The 15579-nt window shown below is 42.2% G+C and overlaps 1 protein-coding gene and 1 long non-coding RNA gene across 5 annotated transcripts in view; one reads left to right on the top strand and one right to left on the bottom strand.

Annotated features, from left to right (window-relative positions):
• Positions 1-938: 938 nt before the first annotated feature.
• LOC125184818 (uncharacterized) lies at positions 939-5207 on the top strand. The gene is made up of 3 exons (XR_007169287.2): positions 939-1011; positions 4811-4920; positions 5067-5207. It is a non-coding gene; the product is annotated as an uncharacterized lncRNA (long non-coding RNA).
• A 5017-nt stretch (positions 5208-10224) lies between these two features.
• RPS6KA6 (ribosomal protein S6 kinase A6) overlaps positions 10225-15579 on the bottom strand; it is a 42936-nt gene continuing 37581 nt past the window's right edge. For all 4 annotated transcript variants that reach the window (XM_048077836.2, XM_048077829.2, XM_067004875.1 and 1 more), the window contains one exon: positions 10225-15508. In XM_048077836.2, coding sequence (XP_047933793.1) covers positions 15383-15508 — 126 coding nt within the window. In that variant the 3' untranslated portion in view covers positions 10225-15382. The remainder of the gene's footprint in view (positions 15509-15579) is intronic.

The raw sequence follows: 15579 nt of genomic DNA, 5'->3' as shown, positions 1-15579 counted from the left end.
ACTTGACTAACAGAAGCCTCTCGTTGAGCTCACTGTGTGGACAACACTGGAGGAAGTGTAGCTGTCTGTTCCACGGACGAGCAAATCTGACCACAAGTCAGGCACAAGACTTTGATCAAAAAGCCCACTCTGTTCAAGTTGCATCCTATTTTAAAACAACATGAAGACGACACAACTCATTTTCCTCTGAATGCTGCCTTAGGTAGAGGTAGAGAGTAACCACATGGGCTTTGTGTTATTATTTGCCAACTCGCTAATATCGATGTGATTATTTAGGATAAGTTAACAGCATGGATGTGTGAATGAAACACGAGAAAATGATATTCTACCCTACAAATCCCAACAAGGCAATTTCTAACTAGGCCCAGTCATTTCTGAAAAAAATCACATCATCTCGCACAGAAAAGAACCTTCTATATACGACAGCACGTCTCCTGCATTTTCATACAGATTTTCTTAAAAAGCCATTTCTCAGACATCCCATGGGCAACTGTTCAACGCTTTCCCTGGCTGCTGCCTTGCATACAAATCGCGTCGGTCCCAGTGCACTGGATGCCCGAGCAGCGCTGCTTGGCATGCCTGGCAGCAGTGGGACCGCAGCACCACGCCGGGCCTAGCACCAAGCAAACCAAAGCCCATCGCCCCTTCACTCATTTATTTCAATAGAACGCAAATATGAACTAATCAGTAGAGATTTAAAGCCTGACGATTAAGTCACAATGAATCAAAATGTTTATCTTTTCACATTCTCCATATTGATGTCAAACGAATAAACAAACTTTGTATGTTAATCTCGCCATCCTGAATATTTCACTTGTTAGAGAAATACCGCATTATAGAACTTATTTTAATGCAGTTTTGTCTTTAAATTTGCTTGACTCCCCCCAACACGCCCAGGAGCCCCGTGCTGCCCTCACGCCCTCCTTATGATGTCACCTCCTGCGGCAAGGACGCGGTGTCACAGGCATCCGCGTGGCACACGGTGCTGCAAGAGGGACCCACACAAGGACAGTAAGTACTTGAGAGCACTCAGGGAGTGGGGGGCAGCTTGTGACATAGGGCTTCGAGATGGAGTCCCACTTTAGGGGAAAAAAGGGAGAAAAAACAGGTTTGGGGCAAAACAGTAATTATCAAGTATTGCAAATGTCAAGCTGGCGTGCCAGAAACTTCCACTGCTCACTGATGTTAGCACAGGGTTCAATGTATGATAACACCCAAGTCAAAAATAAAAATGGTGCTTTGAATATTTTCCTTATACGACCCCAAAAACCCAGCTAACAACTTACTTCCAAGAGATCGATGCGTACCAGCAGCTCTGTGCTACAATCTGGCCTCATTGTAGCTCCACATTAAGGTTTTTTTTTCTGAGGAAAGCATCTCAAGTGCAACTATTTCTTTTCAAAGCGTTGACAAACATTTCTATGGTTCCTGACTTACAGTGGTGGAAGGTCACGGCTCAGCTCTCGCCACTCGCTCTCTTTTCCATAGACGAAAGGTCTCACTGAGCAGCGACTCAGTCTGGAGACAATGATCCATGAAGAGACTCATGGCTTTCCTAGAAAATAAAGTCTGTCTAAATCATTTAAGCGGGATAACGCTTTCCTCCTTCGTGGAAAAAAGTGTCTTTCATGGCCTGTCTTATCTTTGTTATGAAAAAAAAAAACGCCTTTCATTCAAGCTGCAGCACAATGATCTCGTCCTACCAGTACTAGACATTCCCCCTCACTGAGCCCATGTTTCCTAGCATTGGGTCTCCAGCATGAATAATTGCTGTGCAGGGCCTGGCAATGGGCAGAGCGCAGGTTTTCTTGCCATCTCTTCAAGAACGACTGATCACCCCCGGCTGGCTCAGCTCCTTCCCCGGCGGGGCTGGGCCGGCCACATCTCCATGCGGCTGCCGGAGGCAGTTGCAGCACCGCTTTGACCCAACACAGGGGCGAAAGCGCGGTGACGAGGCCAGGACTCCTCCGGCTGTGGGTGGTGGAAACCACGCCGGGATTAAGTCAGCAGAGATGTGCGATCGGTAACGCACAACCCTACAGCAAGTCTCGCTGCCAGGACTCCTCCATCGATCAGTGGAGGAGCTCTGACAAGGGACGTGTCTGTCTGTCTGGGCTTTTGCCACCTCTATGTGCTGGCAAATACTTGGCGAACACGGCTGGACTCAGCGGCTGTCACTCTGTGGCTGCATCCATCTCCACTTCAGTCCCCGAAATTACCTCCTGTACTCCCCAAGGCTGGCTACAAAAAGAAGCTATATTTTGGCAGAGCTAAGAAAAGGAAGGAGGAAAGCAGCTCATTAAAGGTAAAAAAGAAAATATTTATAAAACAACAATTTTAAGTCAGTTTTAGCAGATTATGATCATTGACATACTTGACCTAATACAATCCAATACCAACGTTCACACGTCTAAAATGGAAGGTAATGTACCAACAAAGAGGGGCACGCAGGATCCTTGGTATTTTGACATTTGAAAGAGCTTTTCACCTGTAAAACAGCAAACCGCATGCCATCACGGCAAGCCTCAGGACAGCCTTTTTTTTTTTTTTTTTTTTAGGGACTGATTGCAGCACAACAAAAACTTTCTGCCTGCCTAAAACAAACCTCCCTGATCAGCATCTGTCTCTGCCCATGTTCTCAGTCTCTGCAATATACTGTTATTTGCTTTGTTTTCATGGTATTTAGGATTAAGTTATTACATTTCCAGATATTTCCCCATAGACATTTTCTTAAACAGCTTACGTTGAAATAGTAATAATCCCTCGGATGGTCCAGCTGATTGTTCACCTTATTTCTTTTCACTAGGGTAGGTCTGTAAATTAGATCTCTCTTCTCCAAAGTTTTCTTGGATGAATGGTTTCATTAATAAGAAAAGAAACAGAAATCGATTCAAGCATTCTAAAGGCTCTGAAGCAAAATAATTTCAAAGTAAAAAGAATTTAGGAAATTTCAAAACCCAGAGAATAAAAGGACTTTTCAAACTAGGATTTATAGAAAACAGATAAAGTATGGGAAAAAAATACAGCAGATTATAGAAACTTGCCAAGAAATGCGAGACTTCACAGTTAGATATGCTGAAATACATTTTTGCACTGGATTTTCTAGTGTTTCTTTCCTGATGATACCTTGTTATTCTCCTCTCAGCTTTATCTTCCAAGACATTAAGAAATTTTATTTGATCTTCTAAATTAAATTTCCCTTTGCTAGTTTCATCCGAGTACTAAATTGCATGCAGCTTTTTCTCTTTGCATCCCGAATAATAATAATCTCCCCCCAATGCTCACACCTTTGGAAAACTGTTAGCAAGGATACCTTCGTCAGACCTCTAGCCTTGTTGAGCATCTACATTTATTGTTCTCATTCTGCTGAGAAGGAATAGTGCCTGTAGCATGTAAAACCAACGCCCTCTTAACGAGGTAATGATGATTTTGTATATGGGTTTGTGTATGTACACGTGTGTATTTCTGCACACGCAAGAAAGGAAACATTTGGAAGGAGTTTGTTTCATCAACCCCACCGATTATCAGGATATTCCTATAACAAGATCTGCAAGCAAACACTTTTGCTGAATGTACCACGAAGCATCACTGGCAGCAAATCACCCTATTCTTAGCTCCATATAATTTGTAAGGACATTTGAAGGCATGTACTAGGGCATAAATCATTCACTGTACACAATTGATTCATGTGAAGTTTAAGTTAGTTCACTCTGAACTCAAAACAATTACCACTGCGGTGATTTTATAAAATGTCTCTTCCCTTGGGAAGAAAGCATCTAAATCAAGCTTGGTTTCAAGCCACAAAAATTAACGATAGGTATTCTCATCTCAACGTGCAGGAAGCCATACACATAAATCCCCACGTCAAGATGAGGTTCATATAATTTTAAGCATTCCACAAGCCCCAGATTCAAATGTAAACTAGGAAACTTAAACTAGGGAAACCTCACTTAAACTAGGAAAGCCTCTCCATTCTAATCTTTTCACTTTTAAGAAAAACACATTAAATGGTCAGAAGGATATGTGCACACAAAATAACTTGTCTTTGAAGTAGCCCAGGAAAAATTCGGTTAAGTCTAGATTGGGTAAACTGCGGTCCTAAGAGCTGCCACACACTCAGCTAGCTGGGATTCAGAACAAGGTTGTATCTACTTCTGTATCGCTCTCTTCTGCCTTATCTAAAGGACATGCCCAACGAGTCTGGGGCTGAGAGAAGAAAATAGCAGAGAAAGCAGTGACGCCAGCCCTGACGCAGGGCAGAGGAGCGTCCCAGCCAGCAGTGGCACGTGTCCCAGCAGCAGCACGACCCCGAGGCGAGGCAGGATGGACGCAGGCACCCAGACTCACCCGTCCACAGCCCCACAAAGAGGCAGGGGTCTTCCCCCACACCGCAGCTTTCTTCAGGCTGGTGTAAAGAACTGTTGCGTGATGCTCCTCAAAGCGCAACTGTGCTCTGTTGGGGCTATATCCTGTGTGTTTCTGCCACAGATTAAATGAAATACGGCTTGGAGTAGAAGAGGGTGACAGCCTTTATTTAATCAAAAATGCAATTTAAATCCTACAACACGTTTAAGTGTTGTTACTTTTATTTAAAATACCATGCGTGCATTACTGTCATTAGCAGAGTATGACTTGCCACTTATTTAGATAGAGCACATGAGAAAAATTCAGAGCGAACACCATTTTGCTTCATTGGTTTTAAAAGCAGCAAGAAACGTCTCATCCCCCAAAAATGCCTAGGCCTGATTATCACGTGTACAAGGTAAAGCTTTTTCTCTCTGTGCTCCCCTCTCTCCTGTTTCAATTTCAGATACCAAAAGGTCCAATCCAATGCAACAGCCACGGATGAATTTTTCCCTGAAGTTTTCGAAGCCATGCCGACCAGGGTCAAAGCCCAGATCGAAGCCATCAGACTTACACGTGAGTACGCCCGAGGCTCGCATCTGACAACGTGCGGGGCCTGCAGGGACTGGAGCAGGTCCCTGCATCCACAGGAGGGACGGGGTGGGGGGGCAAAGTGAGCAGCGTGGGGCTGTTCAGTAACGTGCCAAATTTCCATCTTCCAGCACCAGAAGCACACAGGGCCCCCGGCTGGCCGAGCAGCCCCTGCCACACCAGTCGCCCCCTCCCAGCCCCGGGGGGAGCCCGCAGGCTCCAGCCGCCCACCCCGGCCCTTGGTGGTGAGCGCACGGCGGCTGGGGCCACCGAGCCCGCGGGCAGGCCGGCCCGATGCTGGTTGGCAGCAGCCACTGCTCTTCGTCTTCGAGCAAAAAAAGGCGCCCCTCACTGCGGCTGCAGCCACGACCTCTCCTGCACCGGCCTCGGCGGCTGTTCGGAGTCCTGCGGAGCCAAATCCTTCATTTTCTTTAGAAATAAAAGCAACGCCGCAGCGGGGCCAGCCGGCATCCCCCTCCACGCAGCAAAGCCCACAGCGGGGACATGTTCAGCAGCGTGCAAACCGCTCCCCTCAGCTGCTCTCACCCTGCAATAAAGCCAAGGGGCCTCCGGTCACCTGCCGGCCCCCCGCTGCAGCCCCCGAGGACAGCCAGGGTTCAGCAAGGGCCAGCGTCTCCCCTCCCCGCCTGGAGATCATCTCGCTGAAGAAAGGCTTCGCCGTCAAGGCCTTCCCCACCTTCAGCCGAAGTCGCTCGCCCCCAGGCCCTGCCAGCCCCCACAAGGCCCTGCCAGGGGCTGCTGCATCCAAAAGGGCCGAGGCGGCGGGCGTCCCCACAGGCGGCCGAGCACCGAGATCCGCACCCTTGGTAAGGCTGAAGGGAAGAAGCAGAACTTGGCATCCCCTGGGGGTGGCCCTCATCCATCGTGGCGGTACCCAAGCGGGAGGGTGGCACATCACACGCCCCCCAGGGATCCCCAGACGCCATGAAATCACGGGTATGTACCTACCCAAGTGTTAACATCCTTAGAAAAGACTGACATCTCTTCTTTCACAGCCTGGAACCAGGTGGGTCCACAAATTCCTGTAGAGAGAAACCCGCCCCCCTCAGCACCCAGATCCTGCGAGGACACCACGGCTCGAAGCACACAGCAGCTCTTCCTGGCCAATTCACGGTTTAAGAGTGCTTTGAGTTTTATTTTATTTTTTAAAGCCGTGTGCAAGACATTAATGACATACTGCTTGTTAACACACAAAGGTTAAAATGTCTGTGTATCACCTAGCTAAATCCATTTATGCATATAGTTAAACGGCACCAATACTGACAGTGCCTCCTTCCTGCAGAAACAACCCACTCCAAAAGCGGCCTTCCCATAGACTTGGCTTTTCACTCAGCTTGCCCAACACTGGAGCTGTACAGATAATGGAGCAGTTCCCAACAGCAGCCATAAAACACACTCAAAAGCTAGTTATGTATCAAGCTAATAGAATTAGGAAGTAATTTAACACTGAAATTCTGCTGCTAACAAAGGTCATGTTCAACCAGTGAGCATTTTACAAGCGTTTCTAGAGCAACCGCTCTGAAAACTGAGCATTCTCCTAAAAGCAGCTGCGGCGATTCTTGTGATTGTAAGATCAGCAGCAACAGCCCTTAGCAGTAGCAAAATATCTTTAAAATCCCTTTCCATTAAGCAACGAACATGTGCAAAGTCCTGGAAGGCAGACCGCCTTCCAGGCCCCACCACCTGGCTGGGAGCCATTGCCGTGGCCCTAAAGCTGAGCTGCTCATCCTTCGGTAAGCTAATCAAAACTTCCATTGATCCACTCTGTGTTTTCTTTCTCTTCACTTTCCAATAATTTAGGGCAATATTTTTTTTTTAATTAAATACAAAGGCCTTTCCACGTTTCAGAAAATTAATCACTTTTGGCATTTATTAGTTATTCATTTCTGTTTAAAGCATGTTTTATAATTCATTAAACTACCTCAAAAATTAAATTCTTAACAGCCCAAGGCCCAAAATATGTTTAAGTAAGAAAATTAAGCACAGTAATAAATAGCGAAGAATTCTGAAATATTAATTTGGCCTGTAGCATTTCAAATGTTTATTTGTGGTAATTAATTTGAAACCAAGTTTACATTGCCTCTCTCAGTAGTTTGCTAGGAACTTTCGGTTATGTTACTAATTTCCTCAGATTTGCCCTTCTGGTAGTATGTTCCATCACTGACAACCACTCCCAATGTATTTAAATTAATTCTTTCAGCTGTTTCCAAATTTGATCATTTTCCATGAGATGCAGAAAATTAAGCAGACAGCTGAAGGATACGTTCCCGGCTCGGTACAGGGGGAGTTCGTTACCTGAGGCCGATTATTAACGCTATGCAACGGTTCTGTGCCCCTCACCGACCTGCGAGGAAAGCACTTATTTTACTGTGGCACAAGTGGCACAGTGTCAAAAGCAAGTGATCGTGCCCCACACAGACGCAGCCTCTGATACAAATAAATGTAAATTAAGGTATAAGAAATGACGTGCACCTGAAAGAAGCCTCACCCAAAGGATTACTATGGCTTCCCCCTATGCTGGGCCTTACAGGACACGGTGACACAGGTCAGTGCCAGCCCGTCGCCAATCAGCAAAACAGCCGGCACGCTTCCGTAACTCGGCCAGGAAAGCTCTTAAATAATTTTTATTCCTAAAGAGTTGTCTTATTCCCTCAAGTATTATCTTGTCATCATCAAGATTTAGTAAGAACTTTTCTACTGTAGAGTCTACCCCAATGCTGAATCCTGCAGAATCACAGAACATTAAATCGCAGTAAGTTCCCTAATCAAAATAGCAAACACGTGCAAAGTTGTGTTACAGGTACATAAGTACGCTTCTAAGCCAGTTCTGCTGAAGCAGAATCCAAAAGCTTTGACCAGTTCACTAAATGAAGAGATCTGATCTCTATTTTGTGGATTTTTAGGTTTTTGCTCCTCTAGATCAGAAGCTCCCAATGCCACCCCTATAAAATAAACCCTCGCAATTAAAAACGAAGCAGCAGAGCACAAGGCCAGCAGCCACCGGGGCCGCCCCCCCGCTCCGTGCCCCCAGCCCGGGCCGTGCCATGCGGGGCTGCCACCACCTCCCGGCCGCCTCGGCCCCGGCCCCGGCCCAGCCCCTCGGTACTGGGACACCGCCATGAAGTGCTGTCGTCGCAAAAGCGTGTTACACATGAGGGAAGGCAAAGTACCGTCTTCCTCTTCACTCACCTGTGTTTCTAACGCCCAGGAGAGGAGAAAGTTTGTCATGATTTGTCATGAAGGCCTGCAGAGCCTGTGCGGGCACCAGACCAGGAGCAGTCCAGGACAGGATCCCTCAGGGCAGGATCCCTCAGGGCAGGGAAGCTGAACCCGGCCTAGGCGCTCCCAGGCCGCTCTGCCCATCGGTGTGCCGCTGCCTCCACCACGGCGCCACACTGTGCCATCAGCGATGGCGACTCGATTCAGTGGCTGCCTGAGGAAAGCCACTCAGCTAAAGCAAGCACCTAGTTTAAGGTGAAAATACAAAAATGCTCTCAAAACACATTTTTAACATTTTGTACCCCATTAAAACACAAAAGAAAGAAGTGGGAAGGTACCTCATTGTCATAAAACTTCAGAGATGAATCACAAGCAAAACTGAGCTCTTCTAAGAGCCAAGGTTTGCAAGAAAGCACAGCAATGCAGAATGTACCTTACTTAATCTTGTTCCTACATCTCCGCACTGGCATCTCAATTTTATTTATTTTTTTTAATCCATGCCTTGCCTCTTTTCCCAGCAGCAGTGAGTCTCAATCAACCATCTAAAGAACTACTTGAGAGCTTGGGGTTGTTGGTAGTTTTTTGGAAGTTTTCAGTCTGATTTCCCCCACCACCACCACCACAATCAAATGAAGCAAGCCACGCTCCTCTGCAAACCTGTTTCTTGCTGCCTCCCCTGTGGCTTCCACCATCCCTCCAGGCACCACGAAGGGCTTCAGCCCTCTACCAGCCCCTGTAGCAGCTTCAGCAGCCCCCCACGCATGGCCAGCCCCTGGGCACACTTCTGGCTGCCTGGGGAAAGGCAACAACCCCCTGCCACGAGGCACTTGGTCCTCAATTTAGCTCCTGCTTCCCCCTTCCTATTTCAGTTACCGACTTATTAATGAAAACATCACAAAATCTGGCGCACTTTATCCTTTCCAGACTGCTCAGCAGTTATCTCAGGGCTCCTTCCTCAGCAGGCCATGCCAAGGGCCGGGTGACTCCTGCCACCAGACAGGCCTAAAGGAGTCTTTAAAAAGTGCTTTGGGGGAACAAACATGAGCTGGGAGATGGATTTACTTCAGGCAATTTTAGAAAAATCCTTTGTGTGTATTTGGACCAATATGGTAAATGAAAAACAAGACTGCAGCACTAGTTACCAAATACCTTGTTTTAAAATCACATATTGCACTTCAGTGCAATTACATTGACTTATACTCATCCTGTGCTGGGATTAGCTACATAGCGAAGTGTGCTGCCACCTAGTAGTGATGTATCAATATTTGGCTTTGTAGTAATAGCTCAGATATAGGACAAAAGAATTCTATCAGTTGAAGCAATATATCTTAAATTCAAAACTAACTAGTAGTAGGAAGAGCTTTTCACTACAACTTTTTATGACCTCACGTGGCAAACACTGATGCAGATAGTTAACCATTTGTGCAGGTCACTGCTGTTAATGCGATTACTCTCATTTGCAACGTAAGTGCCTTTATTTCAAAGGACCAGACCTTTGCAGAAAAATTATTTCTTTTTGTATACATGAAGTCAAAGCTGAATACCTGAAAAACGTACAGAAGGTAGATTATCCCACCCTAAAGTAATACATCAATCCTATCAGTGAATGTATGGTTTATTGAAAGTGTGGCATGAAACACTTTACTGTGAATATAAATTTATAAACAGCTCTTGACGTATGTGTTGTTTTTGGCAAGGCTTACCAAATAATGCAATTCACAGTACATTTAATTTAGGAATGTTTGCTCATTGATTTTTATATCATTTTTTTTAAAAAATAGTTGAACTTCCAAATCATAAATGACCTATTTTTGTCAATTATAAAATACTATGAATTTGCAACCTTTTTATTCTAGTACTCAAGGAACTGCCAGCTATTTAAAACTGTACCTTTATCATTATTCACAAAGTTTAACAAAAATAAATACAATTTTGAGGTTGTCTTTGGCATGTCGTAATTCAAGGCAATAGTATCTTTTAGCAGCACAGTGCAAAGAAAGACAACATACCATACAATGCACTACTAGATTCAGCCTTACAAGGAGAAGAGAACGTAGTACAATGCAAACTTTAATGTCAATATATACAGAGCTTTAAAGAAAACATTTTTTAAAATTAAATGAAATAAATACAATATGATACAAAATCCACAATATGCTTAGAGAAAGAAATGACAGTTACAATATCTGATAACGGGGACCTTTTGTATAGTTTCATCTTTGAAGTACCTCAGAGAGCATGTGATTCATTGCACGCTGTTTTCAATTAATGCCCTTTTGTATATTGAGATTTATAGCCAGTCACGTGCCAGAATAGTTTTAGCTCTAATCAGAGTATCAGTGCAAGATGCCAAAGTGCTTGGGATATTATGACACTGCAATTACTTAGGAAATGCTGCTCGTAAGCCTAATGCAAAACATACAAAATAGGAACACTTTGTCCTGCAAAGGAGATCCACCTTGAGCACATTTTCAGTTCTCACACACACACACAAAAAAAGAACAACCCCACAAACCCGGATCCTATGTTACTCAAACTCATTATTGGTAATAGGCTATCTCCCAAATCTTAATCATTAAGAGACATAATCAAAGATCATTTATCATTTAAAGCTTTCAAAGTAAAATTGCTTTCTTCATATAAGAAAATCTCAAGACAGCCTGTCACTGATTAACGGGGAGGGGCACGGGATAGGTGAGCAACTTCTATTTAGGTAAGATACTGTAATACTCAAATCGACTTTAGCTATACACTAGGGTGTTGGCTTTTGTTTTGTTTTGGATTTGTATTGTTTTATTCAAAGGAAAATACAGGCTTATCAACAAAATAATTTGGGGGAGTAAATGTTTAAGAAAATACACTGAAGTAGGGACGAAATTTATTCAGAGGGTACTTAACTAAAGAGAAGTTAATGCATAAGGATGGTACATGTTGTATAACAGCGTATGCATGTTACCAATAGGTATACTAATACATACTCAAGAAAAAAAAGTGAGTGAACTTTCAACGAGCAGCTTAAAAAAAACCTGTAGAGCTGTGATAGCATTACATAAGGACCCTATTATCACGGCTTAAGAAGCCTTCTGAAATCTGCTCCTCCTTTCCCTCCCACAAACATCAGCAAAGTTTCAACTCTGATAGGATTAAAAAACTTAAGTGCTACAGAAGTACATAAAACCCCATAATTGCATTGATGCATGAGCCTTATTTCACTTATATGAATCAGGATAATTACTATATTACTATGTAATTCATTTAACTCAATCCTTATAAGCTCTCCTAACTTTTTAATTGCAACATTTGACAGCAGAGAGAAGAACACTAGATGCAGCCATCTGTCACTGCAAATGACCAGTGTATACTGCAAGTAACTTCCAATTGTTGCTTTGCTAGGTGTAATTTTAACTACTGGACATATTAGTTTCTTCAATACATATATTAAGATTAGCTTTGGAAAATGAACTAAAACATGGAAGACAATTCAAGCTCAGTATGACTGACTTGGGTAAGGTTTTGGATGCCTTCTCTGAATGCTAGCAGAAGATTTAAAACCATGGAACATGGGCCTCAACTAGAAGTATGCTTAGACCACCTACACCTTAGGCTCTTTACAGGGTCAAGAAGAATTTACTAGTTTCAAGCATAATGGGAAAAATACACAACATGCTAACAACAGCATTTAGACAAGCCACAGAACAGCAGCTTAAGTGAATCTACCCACGCTAATGTTTGCTGGTACAGGCACTCTTCATTACGCACCACTGGCAGATGTTGATGCTACTGTATAGCTTTTGAATACAATACAGGAATACAATAGAGTTCTTTGGTATTCATCAAAAGAAAAACTGAAGATAATAATTGCAATATCCAAAGAGTGAAAAAGAAGCAGATATGTCAAGTATGGGCTCCAGCTACAGTTCAGGTCTGTAGGTATCTACTCCTTTCAGTGAGAACCGTATCAGACTGCTAGTGAGAGCTAGCACTCATTTATAACTGCCATTATCAAAATCAGAGTAGATGTCATTGTGCTGGCAGTAACAGAGATCGCACCCAAAATATCAGAGCAGTGAAGAAAATTTCTGTATTATAGTATGATCATAACTAGTCTTGAACTGTGCAGAGACGATATGAAAATGAAACATTACACTAACCTTTCACTCCAACCAAGAGCATGTTCAAATAAGTGTTCTTCCATTTCAAACACTGAACTGATAATGCATCATCTGTTCATGAGTATTAATAATTGAACAAAATCTGAGCTTGAAAAAAATATGAAGTTACAAAAGAAATATCAAAGAAAATTATTAAATACCATATTAGAAGTAAATGCGCAAGAACTCTTTTGTATCCCTGTATATCCAAAATGTTTCAAAACTGATATGCTGAAATATTCATAGCAAGTTAACTTCTTCCCCTCAAGTGATTTAAGGATTAAAGATCGGCATACCAGAATACGCTGGTCTTGTCAGATATAAGAAAGGTGTTTGTCCATATGTTTTCCTTGTGATAAGACAACTTGTTAACATTGCAGTCGCTGAAACCTTGCCTTTGCCCCAGGAGTACCATTTGCACTAAAGGCTAGTAATGATATAAAAACACACCAGGGATAAACTTATAGATGTTTAAAATTCTTTGCTAAGAATCAGAATATCCATCTTGTTTGCACATATTTCTTCTTACCACCTTTCTTTTGACAAGAACTTGAGTATCTTCAGCTGCTTACAACTGTATTTGTGCAAAATGCTTTTAAGGTGCTTATAATGTGGTGCTTCTAAGCAAGCTAAAAGAAAATACCAATATAAACACTGTTAAATGATTCATGAATAAAGCCATTAAAGACCAGCTGCTACCTTACGGGAAAGCTGAAGACAATTCAAGTTTGACATTTTAGTTCTGTTCCATTCCTTGCATTACCCTCTACCAACGCAGTTTTTTACTAGTGCATTACAACCCACGTTGCACCTTGACCTTGGTCAAGGTAGCTTATTTCTACCACATTTATTCTACCCCTCTCTACTCAGTGAATTCAAATTCTTCTGGTAGTTATTTATAAGTTGACAAACAAAATTACACAGACTGTAAATGAGAGGTTTACACACATACTTCTGGGCCAAGGTCTCTGGTAATAAAAAGGATGAACCAACTGCATAAGGCGCAGATTTGGTACTAAACAATAAGCTTTCCAAGAAGCAGTCATGTTCTTTGATAGCTTTCAAGCATTTCAAACAGGCACCTCAAAATCAGGCACAAATGGCCCCAGTATGCTTCCAACATCTATCAAACACTCAAATTTAGTATGGGGTATGTTCTGCATGATACAAATAGCACACCTATGTTTGCTATATTCATTAAGTCTCAAATCTACATATATTCATACCTAACTATTTGGCCAGATAATTTCCATCTTCCCCCACCACAATAGAAGAAAGCAGCTCATCTAACGGTACTTTCAATGCCACCAAGTACTTCACAGGTATAAGCAAAAACCAGCCAGCACCCTCTGCATTTTAAGATCTGAGTTACTATTGCCATTCTTGGAAGTTAGGCCAGAATTCTTCGGAAAGCTTTTTCTTCCTTTTCTTCCTGTCTCAAAATGCAGAGTTCTGCCATCGTAGATGTCTTGTAATTCGCCAAAGCTATCGGGAACAGGAAATTCAATGATGGCAAATCAGTCAACTACAATTTTTGGTCACTTGCATTCTCCAACTCTTCACAGTCTAACTGTTGGTCACTAATATACTTACCTAATGTTTAAAATGCGTACCATCCTACTATGTCAATACAATTGTACAGTAATGTCTACAACTTGTGAAAATATTTTACTTTAAGCTTATTATCTCTGAATGTATTAGTTCCCAGTCTACGAGCAGGTGCAAGTCAGCACTGGTTTTGAGTCAGAAAACTCAAAGGTGATTCTGGCCCTGAGATTTGTTTCCTGTCTATCACAGCACGTAGAAAGAGCTGAAATCCTAACACCAAGACAGAGAGAACAAGTGAGTGCCGGCAACGGGATATTGTCAGTAACTTGCCCATAACTGTGAAATTTCTTGGTCAAAATTCCCTTATCTGGGCACACTGCAAGGCTTATTTATTTTCCCAAGCTACCCCTACAGTTAGGCAAATAGAATTTTGCATTTATGTTCTGTAGTATTTGTACATGCGGCTAGAGATTCAGATAGAAGCAACGTTCTATAAAAACCAAATAAATAAAATTAAAATCCACATGCCAAGTTTGTTATAACAAAGTGTCAGTTTGTCTCATACACCAAACATACTTAATATTGGATATATTCAGTGGAAACATCTGCCAAGGAAACAGTAATATAGCCATTGTACAAATGGATAGGCAATATAATATATATTTTTTTTTAAAAACAAAAATGGATTGCATGATGTTGCCTTAAAATAACAATATTATTTCAATCCTTAATTTTGACTGTTTATACACATACTTACTTTCTCCAGCTCAGTGCAGGACACAGTACCATTCATGGTAATAATTAGAAGTGTTCATTCTCCTGTAAGAGGCCATTAGTTAACCAGCATTTCTTTCGAGTCACAAGTGATCAAATTGATTTTACAGGTAAAGTGCAGGACCTTACACATTGCTTTTGTTTATATTTTCCACATAAACTTATTCGTTACTGGCACCATGCAAACACAGACCTGCCAAATTAGCATTAATGCATTTAATATTGGCACAATACATCAGTCAGATTTTCATAAAAGTAATGAAAAAGATAAATGAATTAAGTTGAATCAGTTAAGTGTCCAATTACAAAATTAAGAATTTGTCCTTCACAACAGGATTTAAGTATGTGAAGAAATGAAAAAACTTACACTGACACTTTTTTATGTACAACTTGGTCATTGACAACGGTCCCCAAAACCTTTTTTTTTTTTTTTAAATGAACCCAGCAAAACTATACAGAATGCGAAATAATATTTGCAACAGATCTCTTAAAGGACAGTGTAGAGAAATTCATTATGGTGTGTACCTGATGTTAAATTAATTTAACAGATACAGCCTGTAAAACAACACAGTATGAACCTGTGGATTTTTTTTTTCTTTTTTAAAAAAGGACTTTTACAGAATTCAAGTAGTGTAGCAGGAAACCATAGATGCCTTTTGATCACAGGTCAGGCAAAGTAGAGCCACTTATTGGATTTTCCCCTTGCTTCTGTTTGCTAAGGTGTCCCAGTGGATCTATAAGTCTGTAGATGTTAGCTTTTTCATGCTCCGTCGTTGAGCTAAACTCGAGGCTGCAACAGGCTCTAACACTGGCTGAAATGTCTTGTGATTCAGTGCAGAATATGTAGCAGCCATGGCTCCCTAGAGAACAATGAATCACATAAAAGGTTGTAAAAGTCTTTTTTTTTTAAATCAGAAGATAAAACAATTCA

Source organism: Anser cygnoides, chromosome 13, assembly GCF_040182565.1.
Source record: "Anser cygnoides isolate HZ-2024a breed goose chromosome 13, Taihu_goose_T2T_genome, whole genome shotgun sequence".
NCBI classification, from domain to species: Eukaryota; Metazoa; Chordata; class Aves; order Anseriformes; family Anatidae; genus Anser; species Anser cygnoides.
This window is presented reverse-complemented; position numbering and strand designations above follow the sequence as displayed.